Source organism: Channa argus, chromosome 7 (genome assembly GCF_033026475.1).
Source record: "Channa argus isolate prfri chromosome 7, Channa argus male v1.0, whole genome shotgun sequence".
NCBI classification, from domain to species: Eukaryota; Metazoa; Chordata; class Actinopteri; order Anabantiformes; family Channidae; genus Channa; species Channa argus.
This window is the reverse complement of record NC_090203.1, coordinates 27,040,285-27,066,149: the sequence shown is the minus strand read 5'-3', so window position 1 is coordinate 27,066,149 and position 25,865 is coordinate 27,040,285. Positions and strand designations below refer to the sequence as shown.

The window sequence follows — 25,865 nt, the reverse complement described above, 5'->3', positions numbered from 1 at the left end:
AGACAGGTTGTTGAGTCTGAAGCTGGAATTTGAAGAAGTGATGTTCAATGTTGTGAGTGGTTATGTCCCACAGGTAGGATGTGAGTTAGAAGAGAAGGAGAAATTCTGGAGTGAGTTAGATGAAGTGATGCAGAACATCCCCAGAGGTGAGAGAGTGGTGATTGGTGCAGATTTCAATGGACATGATGGTGAAGGGAACAGAGGTGATGAGAATGTGATGGGAGGTTTGGTCTTCAGGACAGGAACACAGAAGATCAGATGGTGGTAGACTTTGCAAAGAGGATGGAAATGGCTGTAGTGAACACTTTCTTTCAGAAGAGGCAGGAACATAGGGTGACGTACAAGAGCGGAGGTAGAAGCACTCGGGTGGACGACATCTTGTGTAGACGTAATCTGAAAGAGACCAGTGACTGTAAAGCATTGGTAGGGGAGAGTGTAGCCAGACAACACAGGATGGTGGTGTGTAAAATGATGCTGGTGGTGAGGAAGATAAGGAGGACTAAGGCAGAGCAGAGGACGAAGTGGTAGAAGTTGAAAAACGAAGAATGTCGAATAATTTTTAGGGAGGAGCTGAGACAGACTCTGGGTGGACAGGAGGTGCTTCCAGATGACTGGACCACTACAGCTAATTTGATCAGGGAGACAGGTAGGAGGGTACTCGTTGTGTCATCTGGAAAGAGGAAAGTGAACAAAGAGACTTGGTGGTGGAATGAGGAAGTTCAGGAGTGTATACAGAGAAAGAGGTTAGCTACGAAGAAGTGGGACACAGAGGACTGAAGAGAGTAGACAGGAGTACAGGGAGACACAGCGTAAGGTGAAGGTAGAAGTGGCAAAGGCCAAACAAAGAGCATATGAGGACTTGTATGTTAGGTTGGACACTAAAGAGGGAGAGGTGGATTTGTACAGGTTGGCCAGACAAAGAGATAGAGATGGGAAGGATGTGCAGCAGGTTAGTGTGATTAAAGATAAGGATGAAAATGTATTGACAGGTGCCAGGAGTGTGATGGGAAGATGGAAGGAGAACTTTGAAGAGTTGATGAATGAGGAAAATGAAAGAGAACCAAGAGTAGAAGAGGTGACAGGTGTGGAGCAGGAAGTAGCAAAGATTAGTAAGAGTGAAGTGAGGAGGACGTTGAAGAGGATGAAGAGCAGAAAGGCAGTTGGTCCTGATGACATACCTGTGGAGGTATGGAAGTGTCTAGGAGAGGTGGCAGTAGAGTTTCTGACTAGTTTGTTTAACAAGATCTTGGAGAGTGAGAGGATGCTGAGGACTGGAGGAGAATCTATTTCTGATCTATTTACCTAACAACTGGGACACCCAGCTGTCTCCAGATGGCATCTAGATTATCTAAAGAATTCAACTAGCAGTCCTACTAGTATTAATTGACTGACTGGTAGAGTGTTTTTTGCGTATTTAAGATGCTACATGGAGGGATCGTGTTAATTTTCTCCACGGGAAATCTATTTATTTGGGGGAAAAACAGTCATTTAAGGAAATCATGAACAAGGTTAACAAAGCTTTGCCATCTCAGCAAGTTGTTCTTACTTTCTAGTGTAATATATCAAGCAGATTAATTATTTGTAATACACTCTAAATGCACAGAGTACAGAAATCATAGCCTTTACAAGTCTTTACAGAGCAGTAACAACAGTGTAGGACATCGGAGTGTGATGAACACTGATACACCAGGTCTAAAGAACAACAGTCCTACAGACAAATTCATCAAACAAGAAGTGGACGTGTCAGTCTCAAGAAATGGCCACAGAAATCATAGGATACAACAAAACACTTTAAACTCAGCTGAGTGAAAAGCTCCAGTATTTTATTCAGCTGCCAGGGAAATAAATATTAATATTACATTTCCAGCTCCTCTTTGAATGTGAGCCCGACCCTGTTAGATAAAATGTGAGTAAATACTTAGTTCAAAGTAAACAAAATGTGTTTTCTGCATTTTGAGTGTGAAAAGTAAAACTGACAACAACATTCTGAAAGACACTAAACACAGAGCTTTTACTGCAGCTTTGAAAAGCATTTTTGACCAGTGTGTTATCAGATGAACAAAGCATGAAACTTCTGCCATATGATAATCGTTGCTTGTACATGGATATACCACAAGGTATTGTAACACCTCCCTTCGTCCACTGGGGACCATCACAAGCGTAACAGGGGAGCTCACGCTGCATGTATGGTGACGTCATTTAACTCCAGGAAAACAGTGATAAACAGAATCTTGTCGGTACGTTGCATTTTAATAAATTAGGATGAACCAGTTAATAATCAATTCAAATCAAACTGCAATTTTTATTTCAGTCCTCTATTTGTCCCCTACCTTGTCCCACCTCACTGTAGCTGTTCACCATAGTTCAGTAGTGCTCTTTATGTGCGTCCTCTCAGACAAACTGCAAAGTTGTTTTTTTTATTGCTATTTTTATTTCTTATAACGACGTCTCATTGTTTTGTTCATGCTCCTCCCCCATCTCCTTTACCACCATCTCCCCTGTTTCCTTACCACTAACTTTGCCATTTTTTTGCCCTTTTGGCTTTGCTTCACTTTCAAAGTCTTCCCCAACCCCCACTGGGTCGTTCAGCCCCTCCTTCTCTGAAGCAGTCATAGCCACTTCTGGGTCTTTGGATCGTTTCCCACTAATGCAAAAGAAGTTACCCAGGGCCAGGACCAAGGCCGACAGTGTGACCTCACAGCCCGCCAACAGGAAGACATGCATGTACTGATGGGTGGCATCCAGGAGGCGACCTGGAGGAGAGTACAATGATTAAAATTACTATGGCTGTTACCTTTACTACTTCAGATACCACATACCACCACTTCCTGTTTAGAGGACCAGAGGTCTTCCAGAATCATGCTGTTGTTCTAATGTGTCTCAAAGCAACAGCCATTCTGCAAGTTCCAAAAATAGCTTTAGTTGTTTAAATGACTATCACCCAATTACAGCTGCACTGGTGATGGCTAAATATTCATACTGAGATTATTTCTGGCCCAGATCAAACACTCCATCCCTGCCACCCAGTACCAGTGGCAGGTAGAGTGAACAGCAGCAGCAGACCAACTAGGCAAACAGATCAACAGAAGATGGAGTTTGTGTTGCCGTCCACTTGGCACTGGATCACCTAGACACCCCGACACATATGCCCGGTTGCTGTTTTTAGATGTTGGCTCAGCCTTTAACACTTACCCCACTTTGCCACTCAAGTGTCAAAACTTCACAGACTGGGCTTGAACATAATCATCTACAAATGCACCTTGGAATTCTTGACCCACCACCCCCAGACTGTCAGGTTGGGCAAACAAACATGACCCTTATCTGGAACACTGGTGTCCTTCAAGAGATTTGTGTCCCCTATCCTGTATGCCCTCTTTAGCAATGACCGTCAGCCTGTCCATAAAACACATACTATCAAAAAACTGTTTACAGTTGTTTGATTTTTATATCCAGTAGTTTGTGATGATTGAATGACTGTTGCAGCGAGTACTATTTAGTACGATGTTTGTTATAGTAGGTCAGAGCCTTTTCAATACAATGACAGTAATGCTACTTCTACTTACCAGTCAACCATTAGGGATTACTTCCTGTTTTAGTAGAACTTAATACATTTTTTAAAAATACCCCCAAAAATCTTGCAAATGTAAAACTATAAAAATATCTGAAATGATTACAGTATTACATGACTAATTTAAAAATGTTTTTCATGCTCTGACCTGCTCCAGGAGGTCCCACTAGTACAGCCATAGCTTCCATTAGCAGCACCAGGCCAATGGCACTGGAGAACTTCTCTGTTCCAACGATAGCCATGAGCACCTCGAATTGTAGTGCACCCACCATTCCATAAGACATACCGAAGAACATGCAGAAGACCACCAGACCTGCATAGTCCTTTGCCTTAAAGGGAGACAGGCAAGAGATTTCTGAATGTGACAACACATATATAGAGGGAGGAACTGGGGATGATCACATGGTGATGTATTATAACTTTGCCTTGCTATAACTATCAGCCTGTTTGCGGTATTAATTATTATTTAATGCTAATGAACTGAAGTCAATGCACATAACAATATTAGCCTTATTGTTACTTAATGCACATTAGAAAACAGAAAGTCTCCCTTCTTATTATCTCATGATTATTCTGGAAAACATTATGGTTTCTAGGGAATCTGTAAAACAACTACATATCCTCCATATGTGGCTTGGTCTTTATGTGTACAGGCAGATTTCTAAACTAACTGTTCTCATTTGTGTTTTCTTTGTAACATAGAATCCATTGATACCTGTGATCCTATGAGGTCGGTGAACCCATTGAAGATCATAGCGAAGCTGAATAGGTACACAGTTCTGGGTCGTATCCACTTCATGCCAGCTATAACTCCACACGCAGGTCGAGCAAACATATCAACCAATCCCAAGATGGTGAGTAGCAATGCTGACTTTGTGTCCTCATAGCCAAGGGTTTTAGCATAACTGACCACAAACACAGGGGGCACGAACAAGCCCAGCACCATGATAGATGCAGCAAGGGTATAGATGACAAAACCCCTGTCCTTGAACACACTGAAGTCCAGCAGTTTCTTCTTTGGCTTGGGCTTCTTTTCCCCCTCTGTAGTTATAGAAAGTTTTTCTAGTTCCTGGGTTTTCTTAGGAGGCAGCAGGGGCCTCATGAGAGCACCACAGGCACAGCAATTGAGCAGGATGCCTCCCAGAATGAGAAATCCTCCCCTCCAGCCATACTGGTACTGGAGAATCTGTCCCAGTGGGGAAAGACAGCACAGGGCCACAGGGCTGCCAGCTGCTGCCAGGCCATTGGCTAGGGGACGTTTCTCACTGAAATAGCGATTCAGCATTATCAGAGACGGCTGGAAGTTCAATGCTAGACCCAAACCTGATGAGAGAAAGGCAGTGTTAAAGAAAAAAATCAGCAAATGGTTTCTATCCTTATTAAAACAGACCGGTGTGTTCTGCTGCCTCCCTGCCTGACAGGACCCTATTGCTTCTCTCTGCAAACCAACACTGACCTTTTTAGCCATTTCCCACATGAGCTTTGGACCCTGATCTGTTGCCGGATAATCAGTCTGCCTACTAACCTGCCTGTCCACCAATCTGACCTGGCGGCCTACTGGCTCCTCGTTTTTGTCTGCCTGTCTGTGTCCTACTACCACCAGACCCTGCTTGGGTCCCTATCCTGTGCTCTCAGTAGTCCCATCAGCAGCATAACTGCATAACTTTCAGCACAACTTTCCTGTTATTACTCCTGACTTGGGGGGCGACTGTGGTGCAGGAAGGTAGAAGCTGTCGTCCACCATGTCGAAGTTTTCTTGAGCAAGACACTGAACCCCAACTGCTCCCGGTGATTGTTGGCCATCCCAACACCTTTGGGTGTAATTTCCCTTCCCTGGTTAATCCCTGGTCACTGTGTGGGCACCACATTGGAGCATGTGTTAGTTCATTTCTTGGTCAGCTATTGAATGTGCACATTCTGTATATTATCATTAAGTATTCCAGATCAGTCCTGTGACATTTCGTTGGGATTAGTTTCCCTCAGCACCCCCCCCCCCCCCCACCCCCAGGTTAATTTCTGTCTGGTTTCTCCAGCCCTGTACCATTTTCTTTAGCTTGAGTTTAGTCCCAGGTCTTTAATCACTGTATGTTTAACCTGTATGTTTAACCTCACTATCTCTGTGTTGGCCCTGAAATAGACTGAAGACCTGTCCAGGATCTACCCTGACAAATGCTCACCCACTCCTACTTGTAGAGTTTTAGTTCTTATCACATATTTTTAATAGGATTAAAATCTGCATCTCTCCTTCAGCCACTGCACGGTTAATTTGGCTTTGTTCTTCATCTCCAGATTTCAGGTTTTCCCTTTGGCCACAGCCAAAGCTGAAGAGAAACATCCCTACAACAGGATGCTACCACCCCCATGTCTTACTGTGGGTACATCTTTCTATGCCTCTTCACCATTTTATATCCATTCATCCACAAAATTGGGTTCTCCTAACCAATCTTCTTCAAACAGCCAACAAAGTTGAGTAGGCATGGAAAATGTGCAAATACACATTTTGTCAGGATCACTACTTCACTTGCTCCTTTAGGTTTTTATTTTACAGTCACTTCCTTTTCCCTTTTCATATCATCAAGCTTTACCACTAATCACCACTCCTATAAATTTACACCTGTTTCTCTCACTGTTTGAGTTTTGCTTTGCCCACAGTTGCCTGCATTTCCACCTCAACTTTCCAGCTCTCATCAAGTGCATCATTGCTACGATTTCAGACCACGCTACGTTTATCGAACTGACTGTGGCTGCCCCTTTGGTTTGGTGAGTAACCGCTTCCTATTGACTCTCTGTTGCCGACCTAATGAATGACTAAGGATTATGAGTACTGTCATCTGCCCATAAGGAATCAAGATTATCACAAGCCCTATTAACCACGATTATAAAGAGATATACCACGTCATGTCTATGCTTTAATCATGCCATGCACACATTTTTACCAAGCCATGTGATTACTGCTCTACATGGTACTCAAACAATTGTCCATCATGTGTTTAAGTATTCCATCATTACCTGTATCAGGTGTCAAGGGCTTCACCAAGGAAATATCCACTGTAATTATCATGTATCATGAATTATGGAATCTAGAGCTAAGAGACTATTGCACTAGCACACTGTGTCACTAAAGGGATTTTGGGTTTTTTTTTTCTCACTATCAGCGATTGGAAGTTCCCAATGGCGACATTTCTTGCAATCACTACCAGGCCTGTCTCTGTGTTACAGATCCAGACCACTAAATTTTCCCTAGTGGACTTCCCTCCATCCAAGGATCTAACTATACTACCAGGACTATACTCCGCTCTTCCCCATAAGACCCCTGCCTAACCTCCAAACTCTGCTCGTCTCCCCACTCACTCTAGTGAGTCTAGTTTCATGTTTGGACACCATATCCCACAAGTCATTGCCAAGATACTCATCTGTCTGTTCTCTCTCAGACTTGAGTTCAGCACCACCTAGTGAGTCGGAGGACTCACTAAATCCTGCTTTGCCAACTACTTTTTTTTTTTTGTCCTGTGTGTTCAGGGTCGCCATAGCAGCTCATTGTCCGCATGTTAATTTTTGTCAGTTTTTTTACCAGATGCCCTTCCTGACGCAACCCTCCCCAATTTCTACCGGTCTTGGACCAGCACTGCACAGCTGGGGAGGGGAGTGGGCTTCTAGGGGTTCAGTGTATATATAGCATATAGCAGGGATCGTACCACTGACCCTGTGGTCCATGGACTGCCTTACCAACTGAGCTACAGCCACCCCCCTTTGCCAATTGCTATATTTTATAATAAACTGTATTTTAAACTGAGCTGTTGTGTCAAGCACCTTATAGGGTCCAACTGTAAAACTATTCCCTTAGAAATTTACTGTGTTGCCATTTTTTTTTTCACTTGTATGTTGTAACCTGCATTGAGTAAATCGGTGCAAGCAGAATTCAGTGTCTGTTTTCATTTCAGGCTGTAAAACAAAAAAAGTAATTGGTTTGAAGGTGGATGATTTTTTTTTTTTTTATCCAGTCAATATCTTGATATTACCTGTAATAACTCCAGTGCAGAGGTAGATGTGTATAATTTTGGTAGCAAATGAGGCCAGAATCATTCCTAAGGAGGCAAATAGTCCACCAACCATCATCACTGGTCGACAGCCAAACCTGTTCACTAACACACTGCACAGAGGGCCTAAGAAAACATAATCCTTTGAGATGTAAACATTATAAACATGCATTAGACAGAATTTACCATTGTGATGTTGAGGTGTGTGATTCTGAACTACCTGTCCCATACAGCATGGCCAGCAGTATTGATGAGATCCATGCGGTGTCACTGTAGCCAACGTCAAACTCTCTGATCAGCTCCTTGAAGAAGACGCTGACAGCCTTGGGGAAGGCATAGGAGAAACCAGTGATGACGAAACAGCCAGTCAGCACTGCCCAACCCCAGCCACCGTCTGGTGCCTTCACGCCTTGAGGCCCGTCATCTACTACTGCTCCTCCCATAGTGAACTCTGGTGTTTGTCAGTGGCTGTAACACAGCAGTAAAAAAAAAAACAGACTTAAATCTGCGGTGTCACTGGATCATGAAATATGGGACAATAAGTGTTGGTTTGGTAAATTAATTACTTTATGAAATTGTTTAATTTACATTACGGGCACTTTTATTTTTGACGGTGCGTAGAACACAACAGCATTTGTGTTGTATTCATTAAAAGTTAGTTGCTAAATTGGCCCAGACACAATGTTTGGCATATTTTTGCCAAACATTGACATGGTATTAAAATACTGTGTTTACAAATGTAGGCTTTGAAAGTATCACACATTACAAGTGGGCCACTTATGCTCAGCTTACACTCAGCTGAGTGCTCAAGGTTTGCTGCAAAAGTAAACTCCGATTAACACTGAGAGTGATGTACTGTATTTTCTTACCAACAAGGTAGATGATACAACACAGTACTGTTATTTTAAAGAGCTAACTTTGTCTCCTAAAAATGATATTCTTAGCAACTAAATACTGCACTGAGCAAATGTTTTAGGCTGGTGTCAAACTATGCTTTAAACTAACAATTCCTAGTAGAAGAAATGATATACAGTCTATACATGTCACAGGTCATACATGGCAGGACTGAGCACAGCAAGATGCAAGGTGGGTATACTGCATCAGGAAAAGATTTCAAAGCAGACTGGAATCTTTTAAAGAAGAAAAAAGAAACCTCAAAAGAACCCAGGTACACCCATCTACTGCGCGGAGAATTCTGCTCAGAAGTTGTCATGGTCTTCAAAAAGCAATAACTCTGACATTGAAACAAGGCTAAGCGACTCAACTGTGCATGGAAACATAGCAACTGGGGGCCAGAAAAATGAAGGTCTCACCACAGAAGGACTTGTGGCAGGATGTGTGGTTAGTTCTCAAACATTTTGGAACTGTCATAGTCACCATCTCCACTGGTTCCAGCTTTTATTTTGTAGCCCTTCATTTCTACTTCCTGATCCATGGTCATTTCTGTCCTTCACCAAACATCATAAGGCTTGATTGTTTTCACCTGTACGTCCCTCACTCCCTTTATAAACTCCCATGTTTGCTGAGCTAAGAACCAAACCTAGGTCATACTCCAGCATAGCAGGTGGCGTTAATGCACCAAGCTGACCTGCCTGCTCAGCCTAACCTGATATCGTGAGTGCTTTAAACATATTAGAAAACCTGGATTCTGAACTATGCCTCTGGTCCTTATTGGAAACCTTTTATATGCATGACTGAAAATTGAGATTGGGATACAGTTAAAATCTTGGAGTTTTTGGATTAGGAATCTATTAAGCTCTTGAATGTTTGGATCTGTCCTCTGTCATATTCTGAGATGATAACTTTTAGTTATTCTGAATATTTTTGGACTGGAACTGTTTTTTCTGCACTCTGAGTGATTGGCTACAAATATGTTGGGAGACCGGTCCTGTTCTTACTTTATGTTACAGAGCTAGACTGGACCTCAAGAATATATGTATTGGACTCCCAGTGATTCTGTGAGACTGTTTGTGAAACTCCTGTAATCCTCAGACTCATGTCTGCTCCTCTCTGCCTACTATTGTTAGCTGCCCTGTTGCCTCTTATCTTCCCATATTGACAGCCAAGTGGAGGACGCCGACTGGATCTGAATCATCTTGGGTTTTCCCCCAGCACACACCTCTCCAAAGGTCAGCTCGTGGTTCCTTGGACGCAAGTAAGCCAGAAATCTTTGTTACACCTGATGTTCTACTGGATGCTACCACTTATTATTTTTGTGTATTTCTTCCCTGCAAGCCTCCTCTCTGGCCACATCCATCCAGTTACCTGTTTGTCAACTTCTTCTACATGAAACCTTTTGATTTGTGTTTGGCATATCTTCCTGCTGAGGTCCTTCTAAAACAGCAAGTGTACCTAGAAGAACTGATGCTGTTTCGCAGGCAAATGGTTACAAATAATAGTTTGATTTGCATTTCTCTTGTTTTTTTACTTTCCATTTTGTTAACTGATAAAACAAAAAACTTCTATTTTTGAAGACATTCTTACTTGACAGCATTTTAGTTTTTTGACACCTGCCTGAAACTTCTGCATAGTACTGTGTATAACATTTTTGATTGGTTTATATTTGGATGTGTTGCACTTCTGAATAAAGCTCTGCCTTTCTAAAAATGTGCCTGTGTTAAATCATGACTGAGTTATACCTGACACTAACTTAAGTTTTGCTCTCACTTCACCAAGGGCTGGGAGAAGGAAGCGTAATGGCTATAACAAAGCATCACTGTTTACTACTGCGTGTTCCTGAAAATGCATGACGTGCCAGTGTCTGGAAGCAGCATGGTAATTTAACACATATTATAAATTAATATTAAATGTATTCTGGTCACAAGTACTTTTCCCTTCAGAACAAATTTATAGTTGCAGTTTAGTTGTATGGGAATGTAACTTGTAAGTGACTGGCCTGAAACCCCAGTTAACTGATCTGTCATCTCAGTTCCAGCGATGTAGATTGTGCTGTAAAAAGAAGCTGCTTTAACAAAGTGGGGAGGGTTCCTTTGTAGATACTTTAATATACTATACTGTATACTTTACTTAGTAAGAGTGAAGTGAGGAGGACGTTGAAGATGATGAAGAGTAGAAAGGCAGTTGGTCCTGATGACAAACCTGTGGAGGTATGGAAGTGTCTAGGAGAGGTGGCAGTAGAGTTTCTGACTAGTTTGTTTAACAAGATCTTGGAGAGTGAGAGGATGCTGAGGACTGGAGGAGAAGTGTACTGGTGCCCATTTTTAAGAACAAGGGAGATGTGCAGAGCTGTGGCAACTACAGAGGAATAAAGCTGATGAGTCACACAATGAAGTTGTGGGAAAGAGTAGTGGAAGCTCGGCTAAGGGCAGAGGTGAACATTTGTGAGCAGCAATATGGTTTCATGCCTAGAAAGAGTCCAACAGATGCAGTATTTGCTTTGAGGATGCTGATGGAGAAGTACAGAGAAGGTCAGAGGGAGTTGCATTGTGTCTTCGTAGATTTAGAGAAAGCGTATGACAGGGTGCCGAGAGAGGAGCTGTGGTATTGTATGAGGACGTCTGGAGCGACAGAGAAGTATGTTAGAGTGGTGAAGGACTTTAATGAGAGCTGTAAGACCGTGGTGAGGTGCTGTAGGTGTGACAGAGGAGTTCAAGGTGGAGGTGGGTCTGCATCAAGGATCGGCTCTGAACCCCTTCTTGTTTGCTGTGGTGATGGAGAGGTTGACAGATGAGGTTAGACAGGAATCTCCATGGACTATGATGTTTGCAGATGACATTGTTATTTGTAGTGAGAGCAGGGAGCAGGTGGAGGAAAATCTAGAGAGCTGGAGGTCTGCTCTGGAAAACAGAGGAATGAAGCTTAGCCACAGTAAGACAGAATACATGTGTGTCAATGAGAGGGACCCAGGTGGAACAGTGAGGTTACAGGGAGCAGAGGTGAAGAAGGTGCAGGACTTTAAACTTAGGGCTCAGAGCAACGGAGAGTGTGGAAAAGAGGTGAAGAGGCGAGTGCAGGCAGGTTGGAACGGGTGGAGAAAAGTAACAGGTGTGTTGTGTGATAAAAGAGTATCAGCAAGAATGAAAGGAAAGATGTTCAAGCTAGTGGTGAGACCAGCGATGTTGTTCGGCTTAGAGACAGTGGCACTGAAGAAAAGACAGGAGGCAGAGCTGGAGGTAGCAGAGCTTAAGATGTTGAGGTTCTCTTTGGGAGTGACGAGGATGGACAGGATCAGGAATGAGGACATCAGAGGGACAGCTCATGTTAGATGTTTTGGAGATAAAGTCAGAGAGGCCAGATTGAGGTGGTTTGGACATGTTCAGAGGAGAAACTGTGAATATATCAGTAGAAGGATGCTGAGGTTGGAGCTGCCAGGCAGGAGGTCTAGAGGAAGAGCAAAGAGGAGATTTATGGATGTAGTGAGAGGACATGAAGTTAGTTGGTGTGAGAGAAGAGGATGCAGAGGACAGAGTTAGATGGAGACACATGATTCACTGTGGAGGCCCCTGAAAGGGAACAGGCCAAAAGATAAGAAGAAGCACTTTTGCAGATTGTCACGGGTTTACAAGACAACAACCAATCAGCACAGTGGATTTAATCTAAGTGAAAAAGGACAATGAAGATATGCAGGGGAAGAGAAATGGCACAGCTCCCTGCCAGAGGCTGGGGATTTTCATTCGTAATTAAAAGAAGTCCTCACTGTGATTCACACCCCTTAGGTGTGAGGCCATCGCCATGGTTTCTAACACAAGATAAACCTATTCAGCACACACAGTGGATCACAGTGGTAATTCATTATCCTGTGATCATTCAGTATAACAAGCATTAAGTTATTGATTAGAAAGAATAAACTGTCAACACTGAATTACACACTGGACAGAAAGCAGCCAGTTAAAATTGGTGAGGAAATAAGTAATAGCAGAATAACAAAATTGAATAATGCAACTGCAAGGTGGCACAAGCCAGTGTCTTCTTGTGTCAGTCCCAAGTCTGGATAAATGCAGAGGGTTGTGTCAGGAAGAGCATCCGACGTAAAACACATGCCATATCAAACATGCTAATCGTGACAATGACTTCCATACCGGATCGGTCGGGGCCCGGGTTAACAATGACCGCCACCGGTGCTGTTGACCTACAGGGTACCGGTGGAAATTGGACTACTGTTGATCAGAGATGAAGAAGGAGAGGAGAAAGGTGTGTTCGTAGGTAGAGAGAGAAGAGGAAAGCTAAGAATGTAGGACTGACAGTAGGGACTTTGAATGTTGGTACTATGACATGGAAGGCTAGGGAGTTGATCGACATGATGCAGAGAAGGAAGGTGGACATACTGTGTGTCCAGGAGACCAGGTGGAAAGGTAGCAAGGCTAGAAGCTTAGGAGCAGGGTTCAAGTTGTTTTACCATGGGTCAGATAGGAAGAGAAATGGAGTAGGAGTTATATTGAAAGAGGATTTTGTGAGGAATGTTCTAGAGGTGAAAAGAGTATCAGACAGGTTGATGAGCCTGAAGCTGGAAGTTGAAGGGGTGATGTTCAATGTTGTGAGTGGTTATGCCCCACAGGTAGGATGTGAGTTAGAAGAGAAGGAGAAATTCTGGAGTGAGTTAGATGAAGTGATGCAGAGCATCCTCATAGGTGAGAGAGTGGTGATTGGAGCAGATTTCAATGGGCATGTAGGTGAAGGGAACAGAGGTGATGAGACTGTGATGGGCAGATTTGGTCTTCAGGACAGGAACACAGAAGGTCAGATGGTGGTTGACTTTGCAAAGAGGATGGAAATGGCTGTAGTAAACACTTTCTTTCAGAAGAGGCAGGAACATAGGGGGACGTACAAGAGCGGAGGTAGAAGCACTCAGGTAGACTACATCTTATGTAGACGTTGTAATCTGAAAGAGACCAGTGACTGTAAAGTATTGGTAGGGGACAGTGTAGCCAGACAACGCAGGATGGTGGTGTGTAAAATGATGCTGGTGGTGAGGAAGATAAGGAGGACTAAGGCAGAGCAGAGGACGAAGTGGTGGAAGTTGAAAAAGGAAGAATGTTGTGTAGTTTTCAGGGAGGAGCTGAGACAAACTCTGGGTGGTTTGGAGGTGCTTCCAGATGACTGATCCACTACAGCTAATGTGATCAGAGAGACAGGTAGAGGGTACTTGGTGTTTTATCTGGAAAGAGGAAAGTGGACAAGGAGACTTGGTGGTGGAACGAGGAAGTTTAGGAGCTAAGAAGAAGTGGGACACTGAGAGGACTGAAGAGAGTAGACAGGAGTACTGGGAGATACAGTGTAAGGTGAAGGTAGAGGTGGCAAAGGCCAAACAAAGAGCATATGAGGACTTGTATGTTAGGTTGGACACTAAAGAGGGAGAGGTGGATTTGTACAGGTTGGCCAGACAAAGAGATAGAGATGGGAAGGATGTGCAGCAGGTTAGGGTGATTAAAGATAAGGATGGAAATGAATTGACAGGTGCCAGGAGTGTGATGGGAAGATGGAAGGAGAACTTTGAAGAGTTGATAAATGAGGAAGATGAAGGAGACATAGCAAAGATTAGTAAGAGTGAAGTGAGGAGGACGTTGAAGAGGATGAAGAGTGGAAAGGCAGTTTGTCCTGATGACAAACCTGTGGAGGTATGGAAGTGTCTAGGAGAGGTGGCAGTAGAGTTTCTGACTAGTTTAACAAGATCATGGAGAGTGAGAGGATGCTGAGGACTGGAGAAGAAGTGCACTGCTGCCAATTTTTAAGAACAAGGGAGATGTGCAGAGCTGTGGCAACTACAGAGGAATAAACCTGATGAGCCACACAATGAAGTTGTGGGAAAGAGTAGTGGAAGCTCGGCTAAGGGCAGAGGTGAACATTTGTGAGCAGCAATATGGTTTCATGCCTAGAAAGAGTACAACAGATGCAGTATTTGCTTTGAGGATGCTGATGGAGAAGTACAGAGAAGGTCAGAGGGAGTTGCATTGTGTCTTCGTAGATTTAGAGAAAGCGTATGACAAGGTGGAGGTGGGTCTGCATCAAGGATCGGCTCTGAGCCCCTTCTTGTTTGCTCTGGTGATGGACAGGCTGACAGATGAGGTTAGACAGGAATCTCCATGGACTATGATGTTTGCAGATGACATTGTGATTTGTAGTGAGAGCAGGGAGCAGGTGGAGGAAAATCTAGAGAGGTGGAGGTCTGCTCTGGAAAACAGAGGAATGAAGATTAGCCGCAACAAGACAGAATACATGTGTTTGAATGAGAGGGACCCAGGTGGAACAGTGAGGTTACAGGGAGCAGAGGTGAAGAAGGTGCAGGACTTTAAGTACTTAGGGTCAACGGTTCAAAGCAATGGAGAGTGTGGAAAAGAGGTGAAGAGGCGAGTGCAGGCAGGTTGGAACGGGTGGAGAAAAGTGTCAGGTGTGTTGTGTGATAAAAGCGAGAATGAAAGGAAAGATGTTCAAGACTGTGGTGAGACCAGAGATGTTATTCGGCTTAGAGACAGTGGCACTGTAGAAAAGACAGGAGGCAGAGCTGGAGGTAGCAGAGCTTAAGATGTTGAGGTTCTCTTTGGGAGTGACGAGGATGGACAGGATCAGGAATGAGGACATCAGAGGGACAGCTCACGTTAGATGTTTTGGAGATAAAGTCAGAGGCCAGATTGAGGTGGTTTGGACATGTTCAGAGGAGAAACTGTGAATATATCAGTAGAAGGATGCTGAGGTTGGAGCTGCCAGGCAGGAGGTCTAGAGGAAGAGCAAAGAGGAGATTTATGGATGTAGTGAGAGAGGACATGAAGTTAGCTGGTGTGAGAGAAGAGGATGCAGAGGACAGAGTTAGATGGAGACACATGATTCGCTGTGGCGACCCCTGAAAGGGAGCAGCCGAAAGGAAAAGAAGAAGAAGAAGAATCATATCTGACAGATTTAAGAGTGGGAAAAGAGATACAATAAAGCAGCCGAGGCAGTGGGTGCATATACATCACAAACTGAGTTATAAACTTAGTCTGATAATGACGGGGGATTGACAGCAGCCAATAATTTTCATCAGTGTGAGGATCAATGATGAGAGAGGCTGCAGTGGAGCTGCTCCAGCTGATACGACAGCAAAACCCTGCACAGTAATTACAGTTCACACCGAAAGTTTTCACACGCACTTCACTTTTCAATTTTGTTATGTTGCAACCAGATACCACAGTTTTATAAATTCCTTTTTTACTCAATCCGTACCCCATGATGATAAAGTGAAAAGAATTTACAATTTTAGAAATATCTGTAAATGTATCAGAGAAAAAAGAAACTGCTTACAACCCTGTTGCTGCAGTATATTCCTGTCTACATGTCTGTGAGTAAATGTATTCATTCATGTAGCAGTGGGCTATGATCCAAATCCAAATGTTTCCTACAAAATAATTTTACTTTGCACTTAAGGTACTTAAAAACCTTTTAGGCGAAAGGGTGATTGAACATGAATAAAGAGTAACATAATCTTATTCAATTAAATTCAATTCAACTTTATTTATATAGCACTAATTCACAACAAAGTCATCTCAGGGTACTTTACAGTATAAAGTAAAGATTATAAAGATGTATAGAGAGAACCCAACAATCCCCCTGGAGCAAGCCATAGGCAACAGTGGAGAGGAAAAACTCCCTTTAACGGAAGAAACCTCCAGCAGAACCAGGCTCAGGGTGGACGACCATCTGCCTCGACCGGTTGGGGTGAGTGGAAAGTGAAAAGAGAAAAGAACAGAGCAACAAAACATGGCGCAGATTGGTAGGACCAGTAACTGCACGCTGGAAGACTCACAGCTTCAAACACAGGGACACCTGCAGAAAGGGACAGAGAGAGGGGGACAGAAGGACAAAGACAACTAAGGGAGAAAACACACAGAGTTAATGACATACAGTGGTGACAATTGTGGGGTGAGAGGAGAGGAGAGATGGTCAAGAGGAGGAAAGGAGCTCAGTGCATTGGGGGGTGGGTCCCCCAGCAGTCTAAGCCTATGGCAGCATAACTATAACTAACTATATGCTTTATTAAAGAGGAAGGTTTTAAGCCTAGACTTAAAAGTAGAGAGGGTGTCTGCTTCCCGAATCTGAACTGGGAGCTGGTTCCACAGGAGAGGAGCTTGATAACTAAAGGCTCTACCTCCCATTCTACCTTTGGAAATTCTGGGAACCACAAGTAGGCCTGCATTCTGAGAGCGAAGTGGTCTACTGGGATGATATGGTGCTATGATGTCTTCTATATATGATGGAGCCTGACCATTCAGAGCTTTATATGTAAAAAGCAGGGTTTTAAATTCTATTCTAGATTTAATGGGAAGCCAATGGAGAGAAGCTAGTGAAGGTGAAATATGATCTCTCTTGCTAGTTCCAGTCAGCACTCTTGCTGCAGCATTTTGGATTAATTGCAGGCTCTTTAGTTACTGGGGCATCCTGAAAGTAGGGAATTACAGTAGTCCAACCTAGAGGTAACAAATGCATGGAGCAGTTTTCCGGCATCACTTTGAGACAGGATGCTCCTAATTTTGGCAATGTTCAGTAGGTGGAAGAAGGCTGTTCTAGAGATTTGTTTTATATGTGAGGTAAAGGACAAATCCTGGTTAAAAATAACTCCAAGGTTCCTTGCAGTAGTACTGGAGGCCAGACTTATGCCATCTAGAGTAACAATATGGTTGGACATCACATCTCTGAGATTTTTGGGCCCAATGACTTACTATGCCTTCAGTTTTGTCTGAGTTTAGAAGTAAAATATTGTGGGACATCCAGGCCTTTATGTCTTGTAGGCTTGAAGCTTTACTAACTGATTATTTTCATCTGGTTCCATAGATAAATATAGCTGGGTATCATCAGCATAGCAGTGGAAATCTTTATGTTAGTTTTTATTTATTGTTATTATTATTTATTTTATTTGAAAATAAATTACTCCACTAAATTAGTTTTGCTTTAGTTACAAGTTACATTTGGTATATATTAAATTTATCATAAAAATATAATCAACTAATAACTGATGTGTTATTAAGGATTAACCACATTGGTGCATAGAGTGGATAAAAAGACGCACCACCTTTGACCTTTATTACCATAATTTTCTTTTAATTTCTTTTTTTGTTTTTTTTGTTTTGTTCAACAAACAGAAAAGATTAATTAAAAGAAAATTATGAACACTGTCAATTCCAACACTGTTTTATACTTATTTGAAATCATGTATGTTCTAGAATCTAAAGTGGTTTTCCTATCTGTCCTGTACCACCATCCTCACACTTCAAATTTGGAGTGGACACACTTTATTTGTGTTGGAATCGGGTAGTTTTATTCTTTATTTACAGTAAATGCTCCTTAACTTATTTTTACCTGTATATTATGTAGGGTGTTATACATTAGAAATATTAATCAGAATTGGAGCAGCACTGCACTGGGGATGGGAATGGGCTGTGGGGGGTTCAGTGTCTTGGCAGGAGACACTTCGACATATAGCTGGGACCAGGGATCGAACTACTGACACCGTGGTCCGTGGAAAACTGCCTTACCAACTGAACTACAGCCACCCCACTTTTGGGGTTTCCTAAAAACTCCCTAAAAAGCCTTCAGTTAATCCAAAATGCTGCAGAAGAGCACTGACTGGAACTAGCAGGAGAGATCATATTTCTCCTTCACTAGCTTCTCTCCATTGGCTTCCCATTAAATCTAGAACCAGATTTAAAACCCTCCTTACATACAAAGCTGCTAATGCTCATGCTCTATCATATCTTAAAGACCTGATAGTACCATATCCCTTTAGACCACTTTAGTCTGAGCGCAGGTCTAATTGTGGGTCCTAGAGTTTCCAAAAGTAGAACTGGGGGTCGAGCCTCCAGTTCAGCTTCTCTCCTGTGAAGCTCCCTGTTCAAATTCACAAAGAAGTCACATTCTCTACTTCCAAGACTTATAAAGCCACATCAGTGACTGAACCAACGTTTAGTTATGCTGCTATAGACTTAAATGGGTTTTTTGCGTGTCCAGCCTGCACCTTAGGTCCTAAGTTTTTTTTAGTGAGGTCATAGTACAACTTCATCACTTCCTAGGACAATAATAAATACATTTACTATTTAGAACTATTAAACTTTCCTAATTTGCTTTTGTTAATTTAGACAAGTAGCTAAAAGGGTTTTTTCAACCAGTACAATGAACCTTTGAATAAAATTCTACTAGAACAAAAACTTTACAATAATAGCTATAATTACAGCAGATCATTTCAAGCTGTCCCCCTACTTTGTCTTTATGCTTTATGGAGTATGATTCGTCATACATATAAGCCCACCCACATAATACACACATTACATGACCCAGTGTGACTCGTGCAGTATTCTGCAGGAGCCCCAAGTATTATCACCCATGCTAAAATAAGACTTGGGCATTCTCACATGCATACACACACACACACACACACTCCTGCCTGAAGCATGACCTATGAGTTGTGTCCAGTCCTTACTCTGCAGTTCAGGTTCTGTTTAAACTGCAATATGTCTATGACCAATAATCTGAGTAACTCTGAGTGTATGAAGAAGCAGGTGAGTTTTGAGGCAAGTGGAGCACTAAGAGCTCTGCTAGCTACAGAGGACCACGGCAAGCCCCCCAGAAATACATTTAAAGTAAAAGTTATATGTGATAGAAATTTCAAAATCTAGGTAACACTGTTTTACTGTTTTCATGATTCTGACAGACCCAGTATCAAACCTGCTTAAACCAGTGCTTCCTCACCTTTTGTTCCCCAGCAAGACATCATGTCTCTGCCTCCACAAAGAAGTGTGTTAGCTAGATATCAACCATAAAACTACCTACACCTGAACACTTGCTTCCTAGCAGGGAACCCATGGGAACCAGCACAGATGATCAGTCTCAAAGACTTAAAAGACATAGAAGACAAAAGGACAAAGTGACAAGAACTTGTTAATTCGACTGGTTTGAAGGTTGATTTGCATTTACTCATCCCTTTGTTCTTGGTGTAAAGCCAGCTGAACAACCTCCACAGTGAGGTCAAAATCTGATTTGGCCCACTCCAGAGTTTAGTTCTGTTCTGCTGCATGTTTCTCCATTTTGCTTATTAAATTCACCATAACCATTCACTTGTGAGTTACCTTTTGCCTCTTAACTTACAGTTTTTGCCGTGACATTATACATATTAAATAGATCAAAACATGGTGTTGTTTGTGTGCAGGAGATAGAAACAGAATGTTCAATTATCTATATATAGTATAACTAAATCTAGGATATGGAAGTTATTTTTCATAGCTAATAATTCCCTTCCCCCAGTAAGCTCTAACATTACCTTATATACCACAGCAAATACATATGTAGACACTGAATTGCCTGCTGTTACTGTTATTGTTGCAAGTAAAGAGTTGAAGATCTGGAGGTAGCATGTTAACGTTTCGTCTACAGTAACTGAAAATCTCAATAGTTTGGCTGCTAGATGCTCTTGAGAGGAGTATTTATCAACCTCCCTAAAAACTACACAACATTCTTCCTTTTTCAACTTCCACCACTTCGTCCTCTGCTCTGCCTTTGTCCTCTTCATCTTCCTCACCCCCAGAGTCATTTTACACACCACCATCCTGTGTTGTCTGGCTACACTCTCCCCTACCAATACTTTACAGTCACCAATCTCTTTCAGATGACAACGTCGACACAAGATGGAGTCCACATGTTTCTGCCTCTGCTCTTATATGTGACCCTACATTCTTACATATTCACTACATTTCCATCCTCTTTGCCCCAACATTCAAAGTCAGTCCTACTCTCTTGGCTTTTCTCTGCTCTTTGCCTACGAACACAGCTTCCTCATCTCCTTCTTCAACCAACAGAAGCCCATTTCCACCGGTACCTCTTAGGTCAAAAGCAAGGTTGGCTGTCGTTGTTAAACTGGGCCCTGACCGATCCGGTATGGAAGTCAGATCCGGTATGGAAGTCATAATTGGCATGTTTAGCTGGGATATGTTTTACATTTTTTCCCCTTCCTGACACAACCCTCTGCATTTATCCAGACTTGGAACTGGCACAAGAAGACTCTGGCTTGTCCCCCCTCATGGTTGCATTAAAGAAAAAACCGACTGCCAGAACCTATTTGTTGTTTTTGATTTTTACAATGATGGTTAGTTGTTAGTATTTGCACTTTTATGTAAAACCATTTTGCACATTCCATGTACAATAAACTAAAAGCCGTAGCACCTGACATAAAGTCATGCTGCAGAAGAGGAGAAAATGTCTCATCCAAATTCCCAACACTCCCCAAAGAGCAAATCACACATATCAGGGAAAAGATGTCCCACATCTGCATCTTCCTCGGGTTTAATGGACATTCTGGTGAAAGGTGACCTTACATGCACTTGAAGCACAAGATGAGAGGAAAACGCTTCTGTAGTGGCAAGAATTACACACACCACTACCCAACGTTTTTGTTTCTAATGTGCATTCACTGTGTAAAAAACATCAGAGGGAGGATTGAGGAAAAAGTGGAACTTCTCTTAGTGCTGTGTGTGTGTAGATACCGGAGTCTGCACTGCCGCTGGCAGCCTGTCAACTTTTCAGAACGGCTCGTGACACGGTGGGGGGCTGGAGCCTATCCCAGTTGTCACAGGGTGAGAGGCAGAGTAAATTCTGGACATGTTTCAGTCTCTCAGGGCCAGCAAAGAGGGACATACACAGACAGACAACCATTAACACTCACATTCACACTACAGATAATTTAGTCCCCAATTAACCAAACATGCAAGTCTTTGGACTGTGGGAGGAAACAGGAGAACCTGGAGGAAACCCACACAAGCACAGGAAGAACATAAAAACTCCACATAGAAAGGCCAGTCAGTCAGGGTCACGGAACTGCAACCTTAGCCAGGTTAGATGTGAGCGAGACTCCAACACTATGCTGACCCGAACTTTATTGCCATTAATTGCAAATGTCTCTGCTTCCCTCGTGGGTTTGTAGCCCTAATTCTGGTGGTTGGTGTTTACGTCGCACCACAGAGCCAATGTGCAAACTTGCCAACCACATACGGAGTGAAGTAGACAAACCCAGACTCCCTAGATAAATTTAACAAATCAAACCCGAGTCACAATCTTCCCTGATATAGACAGTTTATTAAAGACCAGACCAGAGACAACAGTACTCGATCATTTTAATACCAAAGTTAGAAATGCACATCATGCTGTATCACATTAAAGCTGTGTAAAGCTGTGATATGGACAGGGAAAAAAGTGGACCAGGGAAATAAATGTGCACCCGACCAACAAACAGGATTAACAATAAAGAAGGGATATTTCCGTTATCTAAACATTAGATCTTTTTTTTTTCTAAATATTCTCGAATTGCAGCTGGGAGTTGATATAAACCGTAATTTATTAGCAGAACCAGAATACTTGATAAAACTCAACCACTATCAAACTCTTGTCAGGTCTGCCTCTTAAATCCACTCTATTTTAATACATGGTCTTTATTATTCTATTTACACTTCATTTTTTATATTTCAGTTATGAATTGCAATTATTTTCCATGTAATTTTAAGGGTGACATGTTAAAGCTATAATTCCCTGGATGTGTGCAGCCTTTTCCTGCTTGCTTGAACATTGGAATTACAACTTCTTTCCAGTTGTGCGATAATTTTCCCTTCTCCCAAAATGTTTGTATATAATTCCAGTAAAAAACTAAATTAAGGATTAACTGGAATTATTTAATGAAATACACTTAATATAACCTTTACCTGAAAATGACATCTTGGTTTTCCTACGGCCATGATTTTGTTCTGGCCTTGAGAATTGTATATGTAATAAATTGCTGTAATAATATCTTCATTTAATTGACTTGTTTCTCATTCTGAGCTATTATAACTTCCCTTATTCTTTGCTTTTCTTCAAACCCCCCTCAATTGCGCATAATGTGTCATCGTAAACTAACCAAAACTTGATTTTATCATCCCCCTCTACTTCCTGTGTCATCATCCTGTTCCAGCCACAGGGTTTATGCCAACTGCCATGTCTGAAAATTATAGGCGGAAGATTTTTTGCTTGTCCGCTGTGGCAGGCTATCACCAGTCAAATGGCTGAATGAACAATGTAGCCAACAGCAATTGTTGTAGTCGCCCCAGTCCCATACTCTTTCCCTCCTTACAAAATTGTCCACAGTTTATCACACCCAGGTCAATATGTCAAATGTCTCAGGACACAAGCACACACAGCTTGTGAAAGTTTGCCAGTCTTGCAAATTTGTTAATACTGTTTAGAACAGACTTTGTATAAGGAAACACAACAGTAACTGACTCAACAAAAGGTGACCTGTCCTGGATGAAATCACAAATTTGGTATCAAAATGTGGGATTTGGGACATATACTACCTTTTATTTGTATTGAAAGAATAATGTGTTATAGAACTAGAAGAAGCATTAATCCAACGCACAAAGGAGCTTCTTGCAAGATATGTGACCACACAGTCAGAGAATGAGTCATAAGAATAGGTCAACATCCAAGGACCACTTGATTTGGAAGCTACAGGTACAGTTCTCACAGAGAAAAACAAAAGGCAGACTCCAACCACTGGGTTTGGCATGAATCATCATCCCATTACCTCCACCAGGAACTAAAAAAAATTAAAGCTTGTTTAAAGATTGCTACACAGTTGCTTAGGACTCTGTAGATCACTGGAAAAACATGATGCAGTTCAACAAGGCACAAATTCATGTTAGCACACACCATGATTAGATGAAAAAAATGACTCTTTATGTGCCCATTCACATACCTACAGTGGAGTTCTGTCCTTATTCTCATGGTACATGCAGAATCCAAATTATCGACAGAAGATAAACTGAGCTATGCATCAGGATATTCCTCTGAAGAGTCTGTTACCATTAACCAGATTGTGAAACCAGTAAAGCTTCAGTTTTCTAAGTTCAAAATTGTAAATGTTTGAAGTTGTTTGCTGATACATAACATATGGCCCATGACAAAAATAGGAGTTAGAATAAGTTTGTAATACCATAGTATTATCTGGTTCTTACTTTTGTAGTTACCATTTTACTAAAAATATTAAGGGAATGTTTGTAATTTCCATACTACTAGTGTTGGCAACTTAATTGACTTGATATTTGCATAAAGAGATGTAGACTACATCAATAACCCAAAACATCAAATAGGCCTGGTGGATATACAGGTGTATTTCTCACTACACTGCAAACATACTGGCCATGATCAACAGGGTCAGAACACACAGTGGTATATTTAATGAAAGACAAATGATCCAGATCTCTAACCTTCTTTTTTCTTCCTGTAGTTTTCTACTGAAGCCTATCAGCCGACTTGAGTTGAGTTGAAGAGCCGATGAATATTGACAATCCGGATATTAATAACCAAGGATGCAGCCAGTCGAGCATATCCATCCTTTAAATAACGAAGCGCACTGACTCACAAAACCCTGTCGGAAAAATAAACCCCCATCAGATAACGTTTGTTGTGTGTCTAGTGGTTTGTTGTCCTGTCGGTTGTCTGGATGGATGGCAGACTATTTGTGGCCACTGAATAATTACGTGCGCATCGCAGTCTGTCAGTCACGGAACGGTGCGCACAGGGCAGACCTTTCACCTTTAGGCTACGTTTAGTGGGACACACTGGCTAAATTAAGCGTTTCAGATAGTTAGCTGCCGATTTTGGACAAAGCTGCCCCTCGATGCTCATTCTGCAGCGTAAAAGTCTAAGAACAGGTGGGAGTCGCTGGGCGTGCTCACGCTCCCCGGCGGCCTACGTGAGGGTTGAGTCGTAGTTTTGCATCCCCGCGGACCAGATGAGTGGAACGATCCATTTACCGTCAGGAGCAAGGAGCATCTCTAAAGTGCAATGACAGCAATGTCATCTCTCCCTTTAATGTACCGTCGGCCACGCTTCTTCTTAGCCGTTTGACCTTTATGCAAGCTAGCAGTTACTCTGACGGAGGCTAACGCATAAGTCAGGAGATACGTCTCAAGGAGACACTTACACAGACGTACATTAAAGTAATCACATTACCTCTTCAGATGCTGTCGCCTTCTCCCCGTTGGCTTCTATATGATACTGCGTGTGCGCTCCTGTTGCTCCTTTTATACGGAGCAGCGGAGACGGAAAACTCCGAAAACCCCGCCCCACCTGAACCGTGCCTCCCTCTGTTTACGCTTTATCTGAATGCAGTTCGCTACCTACATCCAAACATGATTAAAAAAATGATAAAACTTTAAAAGATGGGCCGCACCCTCAGCTTTTGAGGTTTTATTCATTTTTTACTTTATATTTCTACACTTTCTGAAGGAACAATTGAAGCTACGCCAGAAGATTAATTTCGGTGGAATTTGTCAGGTGAAAGTGGACTGAGTGAGTTTTAAAGGATCTAAAATAAAACGCGTCAGCAGCCCGAGCACTGCGCAACGAGATCTCATCATTCCTCCTAAAACATTGAAAAGAATATTGATCATCCAGTCTTCAATAAGGAGACTATAGATAGTTTATCATCCTCAATAACTACACCAGATGATGAAAATTAAGAGTAACTGCACACACATTCTTTTATTGGCAGCATTGGTTCTGTTTGACATCATTGTTAAAGTGTATGTGTTGAATACCTTGGTTACTATCAGACAAAAAGTAAAAATTATCATTAGTCTACCCTCATCGCTGCACCAATTCTACAGCTTCTTCTTCTGCTCTAGTTAAAGGTTAATCATGTTACTGTAACCAGATATACACAATTTCTATTGATGGATCGTTAAAGGGGTCTTCTTTTCAGCAGGGTCTTGCAGACCATCTGTATAAAGTGTCATATTTCTTGTTTGAAAGTCACAAGGTTTAGGTAAATTTTGCAAATTATCATAAAGAGGGGATTGATTATTACACACAAATACAATAGATTAAAAATAACCCTAAACACACAAAGAACATCAAAATGTCAACACAAAATGAAAATAATAACCATAAATGTTTTTTTTACATGATCAGGTAGACAACCAAACATAACACAACTATTAAACCTATAGACACAAAATAATGGCTTAAAAAACGGTCATGTGATCAACAACAAATGAAAAACATGAATACCAAAATACAAAATGACTTAAGAGATGCAAAGGAATGCAAGAGCGAAAGTAAAAATATTCAAAATGATCAAACAATACAAATACACAACTACAAAATAACTGCAAAGAAAATAATAAATAAGAAGGAAATTCTTTACAAATACAGGGACAACATACTGTATGAACAAAACTAGACACAAACTACGTGGCAGGCTTTATTTCTCTATGGCCAGGGGTCCATTTCCCTCACAATCAGTCCTGACTATT

General features: G+C 42.0%; 1 protein-coding gene across 2 annotated transcripts; it reads right to left on the bottom strand.

The window, feature by feature from the left end:
* Nucleotides 1-1,440: 1,440 nt before the first annotated feature.
* On the bottom strand, nt 1,441-24,719 carry slc16a3b (solute carrier family 16 member 3b). Of its 2 annotated transcripts, XM_067509072.1 has the most exons (7): nt 24,562-24,689; nt 23,814-23,974; nt 7,826-8,073; nt 7,588-7,731; nt 4,284-4,891; nt 3,717-3,897; nt 1,441-2,753 (listed from the first exon to the last, which is right to left on the bottom strand). In XM_067509072.1, the coding sequence occupies exons 3-7, from the start codon at nt 8,046-8,048 to the stop codon at nt 2,437-2,439; spliced, it is 1,473 nt and encodes a 490-aa protein (XP_067365173.1). In that variant the 5' UTR covers nt 8,049-8,073; nt 23,814-23,974; nt 24,562-24,689; the 3' UTR covers nt 1,441-2,436. The 2 variants fall into 2 exon arrangements, with proteins under 2 accessions (XP_067365173.1, XP_067365172.1); XM_067509071.1 differs by lacking the exon at nt 23,814-23,974 and having other exon boundaries at nt 24,562-24,719.
* Between the last annotated feature and the right edge of the window lie 1,146 nt (nt 24,720-25,865).